General features: G+C 39.9%; 1 protein-coding gene across 1 annotated transcript in view; it reads left to right on the top strand.

Annotated features, from left to right (window-relative positions):
* Window positions 1-19,009, top strand: part of LOC128442885 (V-set and transmembrane domain-containing protein 2-like protein) — a 48,935-nt gene extending 29,926 nt beyond the window's left edge. Inside the window, exons 2-4 of the mRNA XM_053425501.1 lie at window positions 12,681-12,850; window positions 14,170-14,214; window positions 18,542-19,009. Of these exons, the coding sequence (XP_053281476.1) occupies window positions 12,681-12,850; window positions 14,170-14,214; window positions 18,542-19,009 (683 nt within the window). The remainder of the gene's footprint in view (window positions 1-12,680; window positions 12,851-14,169; window positions 14,215-18,541) is intronic.
* The last annotated feature ends 3,962 nt before the right edge of the window (window positions 19,010-22,971 follow it).

Genomic DNA, 22,971 nt, shown 5'->3' with positions numbered 1-22,971 from the left:
TCAGCTCTTGTACAGGTATTGTGTGATATATTATATCCTTGGAAGAACAAGAGAAAGTGAAGCGGCTCTATGCCTGACAGGCTTCTTAATGACCCGTCCACACCTGTCAGCCTTGTTTACAGGAGGTGTTCAATGGACATAACAGTGAGGAGGCGTTTGACTGTTGACAGTTCACAGATATTTGAGCTTATGTCATTGAGAAGGATTTTTATCATCACATAATTAGGGCTGGGCGATAAAACGATAAAGATAATTATCGCGAATTAAAAGAAAAAATGACGCGAGAAAATGTAACTGTTTGTCGAAAAGCATGTTACCACAAAGAAGGTGGTACAACCATTCTTTTTTACCATCTGAATCAGAAATGAGAGAAATTCAACTTCGACATATAAAATAAGTTTTGATTTATATCTTAATACATATCTAAATCAAAATATATCCCAATAAGATATATTTTCATATCGCCCAGCCCTACACATAATTTAACAAATTTCTTGTACAGTCCTTAGCCCTAATCCATAGAACAAATATTTTATGTAAATACAGTATATGGCTGTTATTACCATGTAATTATTTTAATCATCATTGTCGTCAGTGTCAATGTCATCATCACCACCAATGACTGCAAGTACAAAAATAATAAAATAAAAATTTTCCTGTGACCCACATTCATGTTAAAAATAGAATAAAAAAAGAGTGATCAACTTTAAGATAATTTTTGTGTAGGATGGTGTATTGAAATAAACCCAGTTCTCTCTTATGATCATTTTTGCTAACATAAAAATGAAAAAATTGTTTTTAGTTGCAGCTTGACGTATGCTATACCCTCCACCTACAGTTATTTAATCCTTTTACATTCCAACACAAGATGTTGCTGCAGCAGTGCCACATGTTGGACTATTACAATTGAATTTAAATAGAGATTTCTTAGTCTCTGTGGTTTATTACACTGATAACGCATCTTATCTCGATGCTCTCCATTTATAAAACATAATATGTGCAACTATACATATCTGATAGAATTGTCATGTATGTCCTTCTCTTTAATGTTGATCAGTGATTGTAGACAATCAACCAAAAACAATCATAACTTTACGATCTATTCAGTAGCTGCTGATATTCAGGACATTTCATATATTGTATCACATATCCTAGCTACTTCCTGGAGCTGCAGTAGTGAGAAGTGTTGAGCTGTGTTTTACTGTCCCAAGAGTGTCTCTGTTTCTGTCATTTCCACACTGTTGATGTCCGCAGTCTGGCTGTCATCAATATGTTGGCTCTCTAAATGTCAGCTCCCCTTCTGCTGGACAGCCTCACCTTCCAGCTCTTTCTCATACTCATTTTCAGTGCTGCACTTTTTCTCTTTTTAATCTTTTCCACAACAAAGATTTATATCTGTTACACATTTCATCCAGCCCAAGCAGCTTTTTAATGACACTGCACTCTCTTGTCTGCGTTGTACCGTACAGACTGTGGACACATTAATGTGTGTTCTAAATGGGTACTAGTAAGGTTAATGGGCATATTTCTGACTCTTTTAATGTCCAGATTTGACTTTGCCAACAATTCAAACACGCAACAGTTAAATTTAAGTTGTTACAGCAGCAGAAAATATGGCAAAGATTAAATGAAATGAAAATTACTTACTAGGACATCTTTGTTTTCTTTGAATGCCGATGTGTACATCTGCTTTGTGGTGCTAAACAACCACATGTCATTCTTCATTGTGACTCTTTCCATCATTAGTACCCATCTTCAATGGCTCTAAATGATGATGATTTACAATATAACTCACTTGAAGATGTCCTGCTTCAGCCACGATTCTCATTGTTTCCCCATGAAGAAAGCAGAAACATTACAGTGCCTCACAGGCTGCATGTTTTCTTTTGGTATGCATAGCACAGAGGACAGAAATAACCCCGGCTCTAGTCCTGAATTTCTTATTGTTCCAGCCCAGAGCTCTGAGCCAGACAACTGATGTGGTCCAATAGAACTAAATAAGGCCCCGAATGGATGAGAAGCCAGATTGATGTGCCCGTATAATTATTCCTGCTCGTGATGGAAAGAGCTATAAACATAAATATTACTCAGAGAAAGTCAAACTGCTCTGCGATAACAAAGATGACGATTAGCCGATCCTTTACTGTTGCTAATCATGATTTGGGGTTATCCAATTGTGATTCATTAATTTTTTGGCAGTCTCTTGAATGAACAAGCGAGCCTCTTCCTCCGCCTGATGCCTCACTCAGACACTCGGTGAAACAAAAGATGCGTTGTTGTTTTTCTAAACTCCCTGAGCCATTTGTGTTTTTGAAAGGAAGTAATCGTTGACTGATGACTGGGCCATAATTTGTAGTGCAGAGGTGGCACCTTTTATTGTGTTGAATTACACACTCGTCCTCGGTGTTTTGGCCGAGCCCTTTGGCTCAAGAAGCCATGTTCTCGTTTTAACCTTTTTCGTTTGATTAAGAGGGAAAACACACCTCACCTGACCTGCGCTGTGGGGAGGAGGGACGGCAGCTGGGATTTGGGCCAGAACAGCGGGAAACTGAGCTCAAGTGGAGGGGCTGGCAAAGCCAAGGGTGGTGAAGGTCTACACGCATACTTACACACACACCGACACACATACACCACATTTGCATATACACATGTACTTGTGAGTGTGTATATAAATTGATGAACAGAAACAAACAAATGTAGAAAATTTGAATACGAACATGTGTATGCAAAACACACAGTCTGGTGCGTGCGATACTGTGAGGTAGTGAGAATACAGAAACATCACTTAATGACAGACACAAACACAAATGGACTGTAAGAACAAATGTATCTACAGAATGTACATTATAACGCCTTCTGCAAGTGTATACTCCTTATTATATTAAAAATATCGTCGCTAGTGACAGAACCAACAGAGAGTTTTCAGTTACTCCTGCATCCGTCGTTATGGCCACATTAAGCTCATTGATTTGTTTTTATGGTCGCAAATATGTTCTATGGTTCAGTCTCCAACTGCATCAATTTCATTGATTAACCTAAACTTATCCCACTGTAACATTAATTTGAAAGTAGTGTTGGAGTTCTATTAATTTTAACTTAGCATAGTTTGGGTTTTAATATTCTGCCATTTGCCCTCTGGAGGTTTTGGCGCAGATCCCCATGTGACCACTCTTTGCCTTTTCTTGGTTTCTGTATGTTTGATGCATCACAATTTTTGTCACCAGACAGACACATCATTGATCGTCTGTCTGATTCCATTTTAAAAAGGTTTGTATGGATATGTTGATTTTCAGGCCATTAAAGAATAAAATCTCCTGAAAGTCCTCAATCTATAAAAGTCTAACTTCTCAGTTCGCTGCAGTGATGTAGCAGTGTCCTTTCACTGTGACATCACTGTTGGGCGTGGTTACAGGTTCAAAGCATCACACCTCAAGTAAACCAGATAACAACACTGCTGTGCAGCTTTTCAGTTCAGGTGTTTAATACCCTTCAAAGCCAACAAATACAAATAGTACTGAGTTGTGTAGATACATCTGTAACTGTGATTTACTGTAGGCACTGCAAAAACTACTGGTGCATCAACTGCAAACACTGGTAGGTTATTTTTCATATCACAGGGAGCAGTCGCAAATATTTTTACATAATAATCCAAATGCAAAGCCTGTATTACTGAAAACTCTTGAGCCCACAAAGTTTCCATCTGCTAATCTCAGATAAGACCGTGCACATGATCCAGTGGGTATAGCTTCCTATTTACTTATAACGAGGGTTTATGAAGCTTTGTTTTACATCTAATAAGGAAAATGGCATGCTGTAAGGTAACAGCAGGGCTCAGGGAAAAATTGTACGTGGCTGCAGATGTGATGTTCTCATGGGTCAGTAGCATGAGGAATGTGAGGATCATGTATCTTACATGTTCCTGTTGTAGGGTTGTCTGTCTGTTTTCATACTTTCTTGAACGCTTTAGCTCAGAAACGCTTTGTGGGAATTCCTTCAAATGTTGCAGAAACGTTCACTTGGATTGGATGAGGTGATACGATTTTGGTTGTCAAATGTCACAATTCAAGGTCACTGTGACCTCACAAATATTAACTCGGACTCAAGCATGAGCTGATAGAATGTTGTAGGTCAAATGTCAAAGGTTAAAATCACTCGAAACACGTTTTTGGCAATGGTAAATGTATTGTTTATAATGTCCTTAATGCTGTATAGATAATATTATTTCTTTGTTTTCGGGTAATTGGCCCTTTTGAAAATCCTTATGCGTTATCCCTGCTGCAAAGGCATTGATGTAAACTGCAACGTGCCTGGTTGGCAGAGGCTTACAGCCATGAGGCAGCAATTCTAGTTTTTTCCTATCGTGCAGCATTGATCCCATGTGGGTTTTTTCTTATGCCTTATGTTTGCTGTATTGACGTGCACATTCAAAGAGCCATCAAGAAATCATAACAATCAATCCCCGTCTTTTTTCAATCTTATAGCTGCTCATAATGTAATTACTGCTCATTATTTGCATTAGCATTGAGATTCAGATGCTGATGCCAATGTTCCGGACTTACAATAAATGCAAACACATCAGATTGTGACCTTATTGAGTAAATCAGCAGCTATAAACATATTTACATGGATATAAGTCTAAGCTAGTGAGAAAATATTTATAGACAAAGATATATTTGACTGGCATCCTGACTAGACAGTAAAGTCACACTGTGTCTGTTGTTATCTAAGCTCCTCTTCGTCAGCTGGACCCTCTGTGAGCCTGTTTATGCACATTGAAATAAATATCTGCCTCCTTCGATTTTCGGCACTACGGGTCCTGAATTCCTTCAACAAGTGCATGTGCAGGTGCATGTTCAGTATCTTGCTGTAAAACGGTTGGTCCTCCTCATGTTTATGAAGCATGATGGCTTCAGCTCCCATCAGCAGTGATGTCAACATGGTGGTCAGGATGTCACGCTGTATGTTCCCCCCTTTCCTACACTGGGATGTCTTTCCTGGCACACAAACAGCAGAAACGCACCTGTCACCTGCCCAGTCCATCCCATCAGTCCCATGCCCATGCAATTTCACGTGATTCGTTTCACTCGCTTCAGTTGAAATAAAAATTGGAGTGATGCAATGTTTCAAAAGCCAATCGGTGTTGAGAATGAAACCCACCGGAGATAGATCCTGGCACTGACCCGAGCTACTGGGTAATCAAACTGGTAACTGTTGAGCCTCAGGCGGTGCTGGAAATGGCAGTCATTCAGACACTGTGAAATTCCCCAAGCTGTGTGCAACTCTGGATGATCTTGTGGACCCACACACGACAGAGCTGGCTTCTCTGGTCATTTCCACAACAGGTGGAAATGAGCAGTCACTTCAGTCAGTAGTCCTCTCCTTTTTTTTCCAGGGGAACGGGAAAATATTCCTGGTTGGCACTGAGAGAATTGTAAGTAACTTGCTTCGTATTTGGTGTGAACACAGAATAAGTTTTCAAAACATGAACCCTCCACAAACTAAAGCATCTCACATTGAGCCTCCAACACTGACAGGAGCCCCAGCCCGCAGAGATAGATCCACGAGATAGATCCATTTCACCAGTCTGCACAGCTTCTAGCTGGATAGTTCCTTCTCCTGTTGTCTCTCCTGTACATTTCTATTAAACAGAAGTGTAATTGAACAACTGAGTGATGCAGACTCTTCTTTTTCTTAGAGTGTTATTGGGGATGCACACGCATCGGTCTAATTAATGGATCACTACGCTGTTGCTGCTTCCCTGGCTGTTGTGAAGCCATTTTCAGGAAGCTGAAAAGCTCTTGAGAGTACTGCATGCAGCCGGCATGCACCACCAGCCATCTTGCACACTGAGCAGCATTGACATTCAGAGGCTGATGCCTCTGGCTGCCCGATCATGATGGATTCAGATTGAGAGCAGAAAAGGCACGGAGATGCTCTGTGTTGCTAGAGCCCTAATGTATGAAAAAACCTGACTGTTGCAGCAGTGCGTTGTGGCGAGGAGAGGAGAATGCTGAGTGAGTCTGGGTTGTACAAGCCCACAGGCAAAAACGAATAGAAGCAAATACATGACGGGTCTCTCAATACCCTTGTTAGTGAACTGTGAAATAACGTATGAGCACCAGTGAAGTGATGTTTTTTAGTTTTGTTGAGGCGTGGAGGAGCAGAGGGGGAGGGGTGAGCGGCTAAAATGTTTCATGTGCACGCTCTGCATGTTTTTAAAATTGTGTTATTCACAGTCACCACAGTGGTAGTCGTCCTCTCTCTTCTCCTATTTGTTTGATACAGCTTGGAGTAAACACTGAAATACAGTATATACAAGGCATGCAGCGTGTTGATAAGGTTTAAAGGCACATTTGATGGAATTGCGTTGAGTTAAGAAAGAGTAAGTTATAAAACCACATAATTTTTTCTGCATAGTAGTAATGTGTTTACTTTATGTGTTTTAGCATGGTCATTTGGTTTTAGTGTACATTTTTTTATAGAATGTTTTTCTCAGTGCCAGTGAATCACAGGTGAAACATTAGTCATGCAAGTTAAACATGGGACATGGGGCTCAACCATAGACTGTAAATACAGATGGACAACGCGTCTCCACTTCATCCCGCCGTCCAGAAATTAAGAACAAAAATATCCTGGATAAGAATGCTGCCATCTTGGAGCCAGTAGCAGTCGGGGGAAGTGCTGTTGATACAAGCAGTCAAGTAACATGTTTGTTTGAAAAGACAAAGTGCCCATGATGCATTGATTCGTAGTTTATTGCACAACTTTATTTGTCCCTCCCAATTATCAATCCAAACTTGTCTGGCGTCTATAACTTTTGACTCGTAACTCCCATAAGTCTGCGGATTTTTGTATTTGAAATTATGCTCCCTAAGCCCAACATAAAACAGCCTCCGTCCTTTCTGTCTGAAATGTTGGCATCTCAAAAAGCCAAGCTATTAAGTGGAGCGAGATGGAAGTTTAGGTAGGCTGAAGTTGGACAAGGCCACAATGAAACACCACCTGCTTCTCTTTCATCACGGCCGTAATTACCACATTCCATTTCTCAAAGAAATAAACGATAACACGCGTGCCTGCAGCTTCTCCGCCCAGTGCTATCTGCTACCTCACACACTGTCCCCCGCCTTCCTCTTCATCCTCTGCCGCTCTCTCTCTCTCTCTGCCACATGCACATATTAATTCCTCCCTTTATACTTGCGATATATATTAGTCTCTCGCAACTCACAGATTCTCGCTTGCATAAACACCAAGTCGCTCATTAATTCAATCTCTGGTGATGATTTATTTTCTCGCTCCCTGTGCAAACAAACGCAGAGGCTCTTTTTCCTCGCTGTTTCTCTCACACTAATGTCTCAGTCCATCTCTCCCTGCTCGTCGTGGTAAATGGGTTGAAGTGGAGTCGGACTTGGCTGATGCAGCGGAGCTTCCGCGCGCTGATTTTCAGCAATTGCCCGAGAGCCTTCCTCTGTTTGTTTTGGAGATAATGATGATGCTGCACATCCAAGTCATCGCAGTCTTTTATGGCCTCAACAATGACAGTGTGCAGATTAGAAATGACTGTTGCTAGAGATACAGCACGAGATAGTCACTTGCTTGAAGACTCATTGTCACGCACACAGAGGTTTAGAGAGTGGCAGGAGATAGTTAAGTGTGAACATTTTAATTTGTGATGTGAGATCAGGTTTTAAATGATCCATGAAGTTGAATTACTGAAACTTGTCCATTGGTTGTTCGGTTATGGATGTGCTGTTTGCTTGGCCTGTGGTGATGGTGGTGGCAGCTTTCTTTCTGAAACTGTAAAAGTGACCGGCAGTTATAGAATTAGTGAATTCAGTGGATTCTGGATTTTTTAACCTATTTTCTAGTCAATGGTTTTCATACATAAGAAACTAATTTTGCTCCATTGCTGTTCATGTTTGTGGCTTTTTTATAAGTTTGAATCATTTACTTACCGATGCCACATTTAATTTATTCATACATATAATCTATTTCAAATAATCAACAAAAAAAAGACTTTAGACCCAAGCTCACAACTTTTCACAATAAAATCTCTGTAATTCAGCTAAGTACATAGCACAGCAGCAACAAAAGGAACATTGCTCTTTACTTTTTAAAAAAATTGCTGAAGAGGAAGTAATAGTATGAATTTTGCTGCCAAGAAAAAGATGAGCACCTCATCTGTCACTCCGATATGGTGATATCAAAATAATCAAATTGGCAAAATGGTCCGACATGCAGCCAGTTGCTGTAATTTATCAGTGTACGTAGAAAAAGACGTGTTCAACTCGGTCTTCAAACTGCATGTTGAGCCTCGCTCCCGCTCATTCCAAGGCATTGTTTACCAGTTTATTCAAATTGTATTAATATTCATCGTATTGCATGTCCAAATCACACCAGATTCGACATTGCCCTTCATCATGCCATGAAGAATATACATACCAAGCGTGAAGCTGAGAAGATGATAGGTTTGTGAGAAATGAGTTTCCCAGACAGAGAGACAGACGTTTGTGGAATAAATTAAGAGAAAAGAGAAAAGCCAGAGAAACTGGTTATATGATCAGATTAGAATTTGCTCTGTGGATTTTGTAAATCGCTTGGTAAAAATGATCCAAGCACTTTACTACGCTATAATGGACTGCTAATGACTGTCACATATTTTGTGGTCTCCAAATGTTTGAGGCATCACAGCCGAAGCGTGCATGGATTTTTTTGTTGTGGGCTTCGCAGCTAAGTGGGGAAAGACAGATTATCATTGCTGAAAGCAAATTTAGAGGCTCTATCTCTTACACAGCAGTTTTAATGTCCCAGCTTTGAATATTATCTACAAGAGAGGAGCTTTAGGCATTGTTGCTAGCTCTGGCTGTGTAATGTCAAATCGATACCTGGTGCGTTTTGGGTTTCACAAATGAAAAATACAAGCAGATTTGATCAATGTACAAGAGGGATGTATGACTTGAGGCTTGTACTACTCTTGTAATACAAGACAGATCCATAGCACAGGCTCAAGTTAATATGTGAGCTCAGATGAAAATTGGCACAGGTTTGAGTCTTTCTTATTGAGCGAATAAGCCAGACAAATCTATGGGCTGGGGCGCTTGACAGAAGTTTAGAAATGTTAAAATATGCATAAGGAGTTTGCTTTGGAAAAGCTCAATAATTAAACACACAGGCAGAGGAGCCTCTGAAGTGTCACTCTTCTTTCTTGGTAAAGCTAAGAGTGACAGAGAGTTGAGGGATCCAGGAAACAATGTGGTGGAGCCCAACTCTTCATCTGTGACACAGGATTTCCCCAGAGGGAGAACACAACCTGTTGTAGTTGTTTGATGGGGAATTCCCACTTGGCAAGTGGAAAATATTGTAACATTCACTGCATTGAAAGTGCAACTCTCAATTATTTGTCATGAAGTGATTTATGGAGCCAGTAATTGCCTTTCATCAAAAAATGATTATGGTCAATGTCATCCAGCTCTGATGTGAGGAAGGTTCGGGTTGATTTTTATTCTACACTTTAATAATTTATTGAAATGTTAAGAAGGATTTTATAAAGGACTTCTTCTGCTTCCTGAGTATCTGTACCAAAGCTGATCCTGTTAGTGCCGTAGATCAGCAGCTAGTAATGCTTAAGAAAGTTTCACCTGGGTTTCAGTGAAGAGCTGCGAGGGGGTTTCGATCCCCTGCACCTCCAGTCCCCAATTCACCTTACTTAACAAACATAAGGGAGGAAATCACACAAGCTATAGTTATCTGACCAGCTTATGTCTCCAGCTAACCTCCTTACAATGACCCCAAAAATACAAAATTGGATCAAAGATCCTGCTCTTTGTCCCACAAAAATATAAACAAAAATGTATATTAAAGAAATACACACAGATATCATCTTATATTGAAGAAAATGTAAAATCACTCATCCCCCTGGATGTGAGTCTTGGTCTCACAGTATTTCCCAAAAGATCTCTGAGGTAATAATCCAGTTCTGGCAATAACCCTTTGTTTTGATTTCATCAGGATCCGCCGCTTGACAAACCTCGCTGGGCACTGGCCCATCACCTGCACGCTCGCCCCTGAGGGACGTTACTTCCACCATTTACAACATCCAAGAGAGAAAGAAAAGAAATGTTTTAATAAAGATGGAAGTCCATTACCATATTGTATACAATATACAGTTTATATTAGGTGAAAACAAAAAAGAAACAGAGTACGTGTCCCCATCACATGTACTATATGATAAAGCAGACTTAGGCACCACTTTCAAGAGCAGTCCCCTAACCTAGTCTAGTCACTTCAACCGCTATTGACCAAAGTACTGTAGAATAAAAGAAGAAAATGCAAAATACAAGAAAGGAATAAAATTACAAAAAAATTCTAAAAACAACTCAAGGACATTCAAAAGTGTAAATAATAGAAAATGTGCACTAAAGCTGAGGGTCAGCTATACAGTGAATGTACGATCAGTCTTATTACCCTTTAGCCTGGACTAAGGAACATCCAGGACCAGCTGATCAGAGGATCTGAGATATCGGAGTGGAAAGGGGGCAGAAAGCCAAGATATATATTCAGGGTCCAGGCCATTTAAGTACTTTAAAAACAAATAAGAGAACCTTAACCTCATTACTATACTTAAGCGGAAGCCAATGCAGGGATGCGAGTACAGGTGAGATGATGTCTCTCTTCCTGTTACTTTATCAGTCTAGCTGCAGCATTCTGCACAAACTGCAGATATGAGAGCTTAGCTGATTTTATCGTTTTGGCACACTTGAGAGAGATGCTGCTCAGTTTTCAGTATTTTTTGTCATAAAATACTGCTGAGCTGTCAGCTGCATCTCTATCTGATGCTTGGAAAAAGAAGCCTATCTGGGCAAAACCTACTTTCAGATGTAGTTGAAAGCTTTGAAACTCCTTAAGAAGCCTGGGAGTGGACTTAATATTCCCTTTCAAACTACTATTTGATCCAAAACAAACTTTCATATTCATGCTATAAAGCTGGTTAATGAGAGTCTTGGGAAATAAGGCGTAAAGTCTGCGATCATCCTGTCGTTTTACTTGTCTAGCTAAAATAACATGAATCTACAGTGTGACAAATAAGTGGTAGTCGTGTTCCTTAAAAGTTCTCTTCTTGTATTTAAGTGTGACCTGCGACGCTCCACTCTGAAGTGAAGACTCTTTTAATCTTACAACAGAGAGGGGTTTGATGTGGATGATGAAGAGGATTAGAAGTTGCAGGAAAATATAAAAGTATTTTTTTTAATTGGATGATTCATTCGCTCATTGGATGATTCTTCACTGCTCAGATTATATTGCTTTCAAGTTTCTAGGTTTAGGAATTCCAAAATATTCTGCATACCCATAGTACTGTAATATGATTTGGAAAACAGTGTCCACAAATAGATAACATCCAGCTTGAGCCTGTCCAAGTCAGAAGACTGTTTGACTCACAGTCCAGCTGTTGGCACGAGTGTCACTCCAGATGTGTCCAAGTGCACTGGATCCTGTGAAGACTTGAAACCCAGAAAGTCAAAGTTCACCCTCTGTTGCACCAAAACAAACGGGATAATAGCTGTTTTTTTTAAACATGGGTAAATCCCCAAGGGGCTTGAGTCTCTTACTCCAATGAGACGCAGAGATTCACAAAGGCTTAAACTAAAAATTTGTTTGGATAATCTTTGTCAACGAATTAAGATTTAACATTTTCCAACTTAATCAAGCTGAACCAATGGGCACAGTCTAGTACTGCTTGAAAGTTTTAACCACTCACAAATCCATTGTCACATTGTAACACATTCCTTTTTATTTCGATTTGTAACTTGGTGTAAAATTTGTTTCCAGGTAAATGAGTAGATACTTTAACCTTCCCTCTTTTACTGTAAGGGGTTCATTATTATGCAGCTTGGCGAATACCAACATGTGATGGTGAGGGTTCAGTTTTTGTTTACTTTTTTGACTAACATGCAACAATGATTAATAAAAACTTTTTTTAGGATGGGGTCAGGAATGCAGTTAAACCACTGTGAAATAAACAAATATATTGGCATAATTGCAATAGATATTAAATGGACCAAATCAATACCTAGTCCTCCTTTTCTCGTTATAAGTTATATGTTGTAAATAGTGAGTCTGTATTTTTTTTAATCGATCAACCACAATATATTCAAATAAAAAAAGTCACATACTTTTACACTGCCCCTCTTTTCTACATTGTACTTGAGTATAATTCAACACCTTTTATTCTCTACCTCTTTCTTCATCCTTTCTTCAAACACACACCCTCCGTGTGATCTCTTCCATCACATATAATAACTATGTGACGTAGCATCTTGAAAATCCTGCTGGGAATGAAGTCATGCATTTGTTCTGAAATGATTATGATAACATTGATTTAATTGCTTTGTGATACATTGCTAGCTTTTTATAACTTGATGTTTCACATTTCCTGCTGAGTCTCAACAAGATTTCAGTCACTTGGTTCAGGAGCAAAGACGGACACTAACATGTCAGTACTTTCTGAGCCAGTGTGAAGTCAGTGCTGCGAATCTTTTGTTTGGAGCTGCTTCAAAAAACTAAATTACAAGAAATAAATTGGAAAGACCACAGAATCAGCATCATTGATATAAAATGGTGCTTACAAAAATATTTTTTTTACATAAATGGTTGCTTTAATTGTGTCTCTTTTTGTGTGTTTCCAGCCATGTTCACAGACGTGCCTCATGACATGACAGCCCAGAGAGGGCAGGATGTGGAGATGGCCTGCTCCTTCCGAGGGGCAGGGATGCCCTCGTATTCCCTGGAGATCCAGTGGTGGTATATCAGGAACCACCTGGAATGGACAGACAGTAAACCCTGGACAACCAATGAAGTAGGTTTCAAAGTAGCATGAAGCTACAACCGTTTTATTTTTTACCTCTTTAGCCGTTAATAGGGATCAAGCGCCGTTTATCCTCTGACTAGGTTTTAGGTCCAATTTCAACTGCTGTCAAAATCGATTGGTCCAATTTCACAAGCAGTAAATACATCAAGGAGAAAAATGACATGAACATACAGGATCCAACATTATTGTTATAGTGAATATTTTGGCAGTATTAATAATTATAAGGCAAAAGACGACCATTGAAGGGGAGGGAGCAGAGAGAGTAGCAGAGCTAAATTTGTACAGTAGCCGAATGATCCAATAAGTAAAATCATTCCCACTATGAAATGCCACCAAATTAACCAAAATTCATTCATAATACTTTCAATTTGTAGTTTCACAGACACATTGTGTGTTAACAATCATTAAGAATTATGTGAAACTGTGATAAGTTGATTCTGTATTTTATGTAAATTTAAATAAAATAATTGTTTTTGTTCTTCGTACTTCATTTTGAGTGTTTGTCATTGTTATGATTATGTATATTTTTGATATTTATAGTTAAATATTATATACATTTATACACATTTATTTGGGGGAGGGGGTTTCGCTCAGGGTGCCATACAAGTCAGAACCGCCACATCTAAATTGTCTGTACTGTCTCACACCGAGGCTCCAACACTATCAGGAGCATCAACCTCAGTCGCCAAACATAGATTAAATTGGCAGCAGCATGTGGATGAGACATGATCCATTCACCCGGCAGTACAGCAACTAGCAGATCACGTGCTGAACCTGCTGTGTAGGGCTGCCCCCTGTTGTTTGCAGTCGAGCCAAAAGTGATAAAGGAGAGTCATGTTTACCATAAAGTGTGGTCTATTGTTGAATGCCATCTCTTCCTGGTCTCTGCAGGAGTCTTTCTAATTGGAATATGTGTCCCATCTGTGTCCAAACGTATCTACCGGCAATAGGAAAGGAGTCATTTGCCCTTTCTTAAAAAAAAAGAACCCTATATATTCAATAACTTTCTTGAAAAAACTGAATTTAATTTGTCCCCACTGCCAGCAATGCCATCCATGTAGGATAATATAGAGGACGGGGATATTTAAGTAGTAAATACATAATATATTTTTGTACATAATCAGCCTATTTTGGCTAGGGTACTAACTTGGACATAACTATTTAGTGACTTTTCCGGGATGAAACACAAGCAGTTACTCAGTGTCACCTGTATGGGGCTCAACACAATATGTCCACTATTGTCTATCCACCTTATAATATAAAAGGATTTTGATTAAATTATTTTTTTCTTCTTTGTTTTTTCCTAGGTGGCTCCAGAGGAGGACATGCCAAAGGATGCTACAAAGATAAGTGTGAGTTAACCACTATCTGCCTTCCTTGATTGAGAAAGGCCTTTTCTTTGCCTTTAGTTTATTATGAAATGAGGCAGAATGCCAAATGATTACAATTAAAGTTTTTGTTCTGGATCATTTCGCAGTTTTTCTACTCATATACAGATTTTATTCTCACTCGATGACGCCCTCAGTGCAGTGACCGCTCCAGACGACAGACACATTAACATGTTGACTTTGTCCGTGATGGGTTTGTAGAATCCCAGCGTCAGCCAAAGAGCAGACAACGCTGGGACTTGTGGGTGGTGTCATCCCTGAGGGGGCACGGCCTGCGGTGCATCATCTTCAGATTTTCATAAACGCCCCTGCATCTTTATGAGTGCAACACCATATCCAAATAATTAACAGTGAGGGGGAACGCCTGGGAAGTCAGCAGAACGTTTTATAACTCCTCTGGTTTCCATAGAGACCTTTAGTAACTCATCCAAGCGAACAGTTTTTCAAGCAGGGAGGACTTTTTACTGAGGAAGACAGCACAACCATACACTTATAACTGATTTAAAATGTGGACTTTTTTCCTTCTAATTAACTGCAAAAGGGAGCTGGATGTAGAACATCACAATTCACCCATTTCACCATTCCAAAAATGTGCAACTGCTGGCTATAACTTACAATCTTTAATCTCTTATGTTTATGTGTGTGCATACTCATTTTTGTTACCGGTTTAGGACCTTTTCCAGCAAAACCACTGACCCTGTGAGGACCAGTAGACCCCATGGGGACAAAAGCCCGGGCCTAATGAGGCTAATCACAATTTCTGAGGTCCTGGTTAAGGTGAAGATAGATAAGAATTGTGATTAGGTTAAATTTAGGGTTAGGCATGATCAGTCACGGTTAGGGAGAAGGATTTGGTTAAACTGTCAACAGTTAATGAAAGTTTATATTTTCTATTAAGGGAGGCGGGGAGGGAGATAGGTAGATAGTTGGTCGGTAGGTGTGGGTCGGTACGTATGTTGGTATGTTGCTAGGTAGGTAGGTAGGCTAGGTATGTTGGTAGGAAGGTACATAGTATATGGAATTATAAATAGTAGGTATGTAAAAATAAAAATACATTCACATTGTTCTTTGTGTGTGAAAAGACAAACACACCAACAGACATGAAGCCTCTCTCCTTTCTCCCACCAGGCGGGCTGCTGCTTATTCCCTGTAATGAAAGCACCAGCTGTGGTTTGGGTGACTGAGTGTGTGTCTGTATGTGTGTGTGTGTGTGTGTGTGTGTGTGTGTGTATGTGTTTGTGTATGTATGTGGGTGGAGCCGAACACTGCAGGCTGTGCAGCTGGAAAATCATTATGAGCTTTCTGTATATAATGGATGTTGGCCCGCATCTCTTTGTCAAACAAAAACATTGTAGCTATACTCTCACACTATATCGACACATACTGAGGATGAAGGTAGGGCTACAAAATAGTGCTCAGTGTTAAGCCTTTACATGCAGTCACAAACACAAGTGCATGGACCGTCCACACATCCAGCATCTACTGGCGTCACGGGGAGGAAGGCGGGTGATAAACAAAGTATTATTTATATCTCTGTGCGTCACATCCCCAGACTCTCATCATCTCAACTGTGTTGCTCTGTGAACTTGCAAAGCGTCAAAATGTGGTCTCTTCATACTCAAGGCCACAAATAGAATTTGTTAAGCCACACCTTTTTTCTGAGTTTTGTGGCTCGGATGAAGAGGAGGAGGAGGAGGAGAAAGTGCTGCTGAATGCATCCAGGCTGAAGTGATTTCAGAATTATCTATCCATCTATGTATCTATGTATGTATGTATGTATGTATGTATGTATCTATCTTTCTATCTATCTATCTATCTATCTATCTATCTATCTATCTATCTATCTATCTATCTATCTATCTATCTATCAATCTATCTATCTATCTATCTATATTTGTATATGTATTTAAATAGATAACTGTAACATTGTTCAGTGGGTGGTACTAGCAAGTGAAGAGACATTCGACTGAATTTGAATGCAAAGACGATGCTAATACAATTTCAGGAATAGTTTGACTTTTTGGGATTTACTGTGATTCCCTTTCTTGCTAAAGAGATTGATATCCCTCTCAAGTGAGCACGCTCTGTGCTCTGATCTTGTTTTATCTGACTAACTGACATCACAATTTTTTTAATTTTGAAAGACTGGAGACATGGCTCTCACCAAAAGTAATCAAATACATATTAAACCTCAGTTTTCTATTTGTACAATGGTCAAAGTCAAAGTCAACTTTATTGTAAATTTGCCATATGATGGGAAATTGAATACTGATTGTCAGATACCCCTGGTGTAAACATACAAGTACACAAGCAAACCCAAAGGATAAGAGCTCAAATAAACTGATAAGAGCTGAAACACAACAGATAGGAGCTATAACCAAACTGATTGGAGCTAAAACTCAATGGATAAGAGCTAAAACTCAATGGATAAGAGCTAAAACACAATGGATAAGAGCTAAAACACAACATATAAGAGCTAAAACACAACAAATAAGAGTTAAAACACAACATATAAGAGCTAAAACACAACAGATAAGAGCTAAATCACAATGGATAAGAGCTAAAACACAATGGATAAGAGCTAAAACACAATGGATAAGAGCTAAACCCAACAGATAAGAGCTAAAACACAATGGATAAGAGCTAAACCCAACAGATAAGAGCTAAAACCCAACATTTAAGAGCTAAAACCCAACATTTAAGAGCTAAAACTCAATGGATAAGAGCTAAAACTCAATGGATAAGAGCTAAAACACAACAGATAAGAGCTAAAACACAACATATAAGAGCTAAAACACAATGGATAAGAGCTAAAGCACAACGGATAAGAGCTAAAAACCCAATGGATAAGAGCTAAAACTTAATGGATAAGAGCTAAAACACAATGGATAAGAGCTAAAACTCAATGGATAAGTGCTAAAACACAATGGATAAGATGAAAAACGCAATGGATAAGAGCTAAAACACATTGGATAAGTGCTAAAACACAACATATAAGAGCTAAAACACAACATATAAGAGCTAAAACACAACAGATAAGAGCTAAATCACAATGGATAAGAGCTAAAACACAATGGATAAGAGCTAAAACCCAACAGATAAGAGCTAAAACCCAACATTTAAGAGCTAAAACCCAACATTTAAGAGCTAAAACTCAATGGATAAGAGCTAAAACACAACAGATAAGAGCTAAAACACAACATATAAGAGCTAAAACACAATGGATAAGAGCTAAAGCACAACGGATAAGAGCTAAAACACAATGGATAAGAGCTAAAACTTAATGGATAAGAGCTAAAACACATGGATAAGAGCTAAAACTCAATGGATAAGAGCTAAAACGTAATGGATAAGTGCTAAAACACAATGGATAAGAGCTAAAACACAATGGATAAGTGCTAAAAACCAACATATAAGAGCTAAAACACAATGGATAAGAGCTAAAACACAACAGATAAAAGCTAAAATACAACAGATAAGAGCTAAAACACAATAGATAATAGCTAAAACACAACATATAAGAGCTAAAATACAACAGATAAGAGCTAAAAGACAATGTTCAAGAGCTAAAACACAACAGATAAGAGCTAAAACACAACATATAAGAGCTAAAACACAATAGATAAGAGCTAAATCACAATGGATAAGAGCTAAAACACAATGGATAAGTGCTAAAACCCAGTTAACATCTTAATGCTTCTTTACTTGTGCTAACCATCTTTTAGCATCAAGCTAACAATTATCCTGTATAGCCTTTTTAGGCAGAAATCCAAGAGAATGTTCAATTATGAGAATGCTAAGTTGGTCCAGAGTTTCTTGCAAATTCCCCCAGGGCGTTCAGGTGAGGGTTGGTGCAGCTGGCAGGATGTAACAAATATATTCTGTTGTGGAGATCATGTGTTTTTAATTACAGCACATCAACACTGTAGTTTGCCCATATCACCAAAAACTGTCTTGACATCTGTGTCAGCGTCTTTATGTTGTTTTTTTTCCATTTTTGCGCCTGTCACGTGTTAGAAACATCAATAACACACCCACGTGCTCACTGGGAATACTTTGAAGAATCTCCTGCTGTGTTCTCACATGAGCTTATTCTGACATTCTCTAGACTTTTTACTCCAGGGCCTCTCACTTGCACATTTGCATCCTCACATGCAGCTCCTTTGGAGAAGATCAAGGGTTTATCCGCTCTCTGAAAATTATTTGAAACTGTTCTGCAAAATTTTTTAATACTTTGTAGTGAGATTTGGATTTTTTTTGTAATTTCATCTTTTTTGTGTATCTTTGCCAGGTTGTGAAGGTTGTAGGAAGCAACATCTCCCACAAACTCCGCCTCTCCCGAGTCAAGCTGACCGACGAGGGCACCTACGAATGCCGGGTCATCGACTTCAGCGATGATGCCGGGGCCCGCCACCACCGCGTCAGGGCCTACCTGCAGGTGGTGCCGCCTGGTGACATCATCGACAGCACGCACAACAACAACTTTGAGGCCGTGGACGAAACCAAGAGAGGAGTGGCGTTCGTTGATGGTGACAACTCGGATTCCCACGGCAGTGGAGGGAGAGAGCACGCTCACGGCCACCACCACAATCACGGGCCCCACCAGGAGCACAGCAAGCAGCCTTCGTCCTCGCCGGCTCACCAAGGCCACAGCGGCAACAGTCAGCAGCACAAGGCGGGCAGAGAGCTAAAGAAGAGGGACGTGGACAGTAACCACAGCCATAATGACTGCACCAACGAGCCAAGCTGTGCGCTGTAGATGTAGGCTCATTACACCTGAGTGATAGATTACATGAGGATTGCATAACGTGATGTGCGTCACAGCATTAAAAGCTATTCTTCCCACACAGTGCAGGCCTGTGCACGAATCCACAATCCTTAGACATGTACAGTATGGTTTATTAGAGCACGAAGCTGTGGGCTGTGCAGGGAGCGTAGCTTTTTTTGCTGGGTCTGGGTCAGACTGCTCACTGTCTTTAAAGCCTGGCTTCACGACATTCAGCATAGGGGGGGCTGACGTGTTCCTGGTCTCAGCACCAACAAAAAAAAAAAGACTGCCCTCCTATTAACCCATGCTCTGTTCCACTCTTGTACTTTATACACAATCCTGCTTTCATGCTCAAACTTCTTCCACTGTCTCACGCTGTCATGTGATACTCCCTCAGAAAAAGCATAGGCTAAAATTATACCTTTTGAAACTGGGTATATCCACAGTGAAAGAAATTGTTCCTTTCATTCTGAGAATTTACTGAGTGAAATTCGACCATCAGTAAGTCTTTCCTTGAAAAGCAAAAGCTTCATTACATATTTTTGTTCAGTAAAATAATGATCATGAATATGGTGCAAAGTTCTTCAAGGATGAATAATACGTCCTTCCCCTTTCAGTTCAGTTGGAGTAAACACAGTGGCAGTGTGGAGAGTATGGGATTTCTATAACCATTTCTAACAAGCCACATTACAGGCTGTATTTACCCCTACAGCACTTTTGAGTTTATGAACAACAGTGCAACAGTGTGATTATTTTTGTATTCACCCCTCGTGCTGCAGGTTCGATCGCTTCATGGCTGATCAGGCAGATAAATCAATGAAAGTGTTCCATCCACACAGACGTTACCTTTTTGGAGAGCCACGAAAAGATCAAATCCGTACGTCCAAATTGAAATTAATTTTTTTTAAATCTGGACTAGAAAGGAATAGAAAAAACAGGATCTTGGTGCAAGGTGGGTCTGGCCCAGTGCTCATCAATCATTAAAAAGCCTCAATCCTCTCCACTACAAGCCTCTAATCCACTCTGTATATATGACTGTATAATATGAAATAAAGCGAGTGCATGTTCAGCAATTTTCTTAAAAACCTTTTTCAACCAACCATACTCAAGGACAGTGTGTTAGTTGAAGATATTTGGGTCATTTATTAGTCTGTTTCATTTCAAGGAAATCTGTTTGTTTTTTCTTACAGCAGTTTTCTGTTGCTTTTCTGCTCTCCAAAAGTGCTGTACAGACAGATGAATGACATATTCTCTTCATAGCTGCTCAGACAGGGGTTTCCCTAATGTATCTTAGTACTTAAAACAGTCTTTCTTAATAAACTACTGTACTGGATGTGCAGGGCTGCGAACATGAGTGTTGAGATACTTTGTTGAGCCTGAACACGGGATTCATTTCAATGCAATTTGGGACTTGGTCTGAAAAGATTTGACAGGCCACTTTACTTCTGCCATTTTTTGTAACCTGATGATGATCTCTTTGCAGAGATGCTTGTGTGAAGCACTGGCTGGGACAAATCTATAGGGATCAAATGGGACAAAGTGATAACATGAAGCCTTTTCATCCTGTGAGAGTGAAAAAGAAGAGGAAGAAGCTGTTAGTGAAACCCTGATATTGTCCGTCCCAAAGTGTAGTCTGTGTCTTGAGTCCATATAGGGGGGCTTTGCTCCTCAGTGTCCATCAGAGGAGCAGCAGTGCTCGTAGACTGGGAGGTCATCGGTCAATGGGATTGTTTTTATCAACCTGTAACTTTGATTTGATGTTTTGTAAAGAAGAGAACACTGTAAAAAAAAAAAGAAGAGGGACAATGTACATTTCTTATGAATGTTCGGTCTCACACTAAGTGTATGCCTTTATCAAATGAAATAAATTGTATATGAAACAACAGGAAAAAAAAATTCTCATTCATTTAGAAAATGTGAAAATAAACATTGATTCGGTCCCATGAAGAGTCACAGCTTATTTTTATCTGAGGGGTTATTATTATAAGAGGTGTTTGCTCGGGTCTAAGTCAGCTGTGGTTAAGCTTTTAGCTGCTGTGTGTGTCTGTCCATGCGCGTTAAGGAGAAACGGTATAAGACGGTGTGTGTTTAATAGGTGCTGCCAAACAATCTCCCCCCACTCCTCCCATTGCTGCTGATGACTAATGGTGCTATTGTCAGCCCTGGCAGCAGGATGAATAGCAACAGCACAGGACGAGATAAAGAGGCGCTGTGCTGCGCCCGCTGGAGTTAAGTAAGGCCGGCTTAATACAAAACGCGTGGCAATCTTGTTCACCCCCACATGAGGAGGCTCGAACATTCATTATGGAGCAATGAGGTGTGGAGGCACCGGGCTGTGAGGTGATGCGATAATGGAGGGGGGCTTCCTGTTTCCTTCACGTACACGTCTCGAACCCTGTAGGGCTGACTGATCACATGTGCAATGATAGATTGCCAAGTGTCCCACTGATTTTCTCTTTAGTAACAATATCTTGCCCACCTTGTGATGGCACATGTGGTGTGGGGGGCCAGGGTCGCTCAGAGGTTCATGAAAGAAGCGCCTAACAGGGCAAGAGTGTCTCCACACACCAGAGGCCTGTTTCATTGTGTAGCAAATTTCATGAAAAGACCAAACGATGTGTTGGCTATACACATATATATATACATATACATATAGCAGAGGTGGGACCAAGTCATTTTTTTTGCAAGTCCCAAGTAAGTCTCAAGTCTTTGCCCTCAAGTCCCGAGTCAAGTCCAAAGTCAAGACTGACAAGTCTCAAGTCAAGTCCAAGTCCTGCAGTTTGAGTTTCGAGTCCTTTCGAGTCCTTTTGATCACAGAGTAATACTATATTTACACAGATCATGTATGCTTTTAAAATCTGTATTTATTTATTATAAGTACAAGTATAACTTGTATAAGTGCAATTGAAATTGCAGACAAAAAATTGTGCCGACATTGCACTATTAACCAGTCATTTTTAACATTTAACTCATATTTTGAAAGAATATTCTTAATTTTAAACCACTCCTTAACAGAATGAACACATTTGAAAAAACAAGTGCAACTGTAATTATTTGTACAAACTTGCTAACATTGTATTTTGCATTTTAACTAGTTCCACAGCAGTTTCTGTCCTGTATTTATCTCATCTCATTTATCTCACCTCATATTGCCTGTGTGTGTGTGTACATGTGAGAAACGTAACAAATACATGAACATAACAATGAACAGGGTTGTGCTTTTTATATGTCAGGGCCCTATGCTGCATTGCATTTGCAAAAGACCAAATGTCTGTCAGTCATTTGTGCGCGATGGGGACGTAGTATGATTCCACCATGGCTGAAAACTCGCTCCACTGGAGCACTGGAGGCAGGCACTGCCAGGACTCTGATGGCCACTCGGAACAGTGAAGGAAGAGTCTTCATGTTCAATGCCCAGAACAAAAGCGCGTTCTGTCCTTCGGCTATGTCAAGGTAGTGACTTAGCTGTAGTGCTGGAGTGGTCCCAACATCCTTCTTCTGCCTCTTATGGTATGCAGCAAAAAGCCCTTCTCCTTCTCTAAGGTCCTCTTGCTCTTCTTCATCAACAAGAGGCACAGGTTGCTCAGTCTCTGCAGCATCATGCATGATCAATTCTGGCAAAACATGTAAAAACAATAGCATAAACAAAAGAGCCCTTATTACCATTTGTGTTGGTGATGCAGTGTGTTAGACTGAAATACTTAATTATTGTTGCAGTCAATTATATCAGATTATGTGGGAAAAAGGTACATTAGACTCAGTAACATTTACCTTTAACACGTTGTACCACCTCTGTCTTCGCGTCACGACTGACCAGGACATGGGGCTCCACCCACAACAGAGAAAAGGCTGGATCCAAGGCAGCTGCTTTGAGGTAGACTGTATCTGAAAAGGGGGCAGTGATCCCATCTTGTGTCCTGGCCATTTTCATGTTGATGAAGATTCCAAGAAAT

This window comes from Pleuronectes platessa, chromosome 6, assembly GCF_947347685.1.
Source record: "Pleuronectes platessa chromosome 6, fPlePla1.1, whole genome shotgun sequence".
In the NCBI taxonomy this organism is placed as follows: domain Eukaryota; kingdom Metazoa; phylum Chordata; class Actinopteri; order Pleuronectiformes; family Pleuronectidae; genus Pleuronectes; species Pleuronectes platessa.
This window is presented reverse-complemented; position numbering and strand designations above follow the sequence as displayed.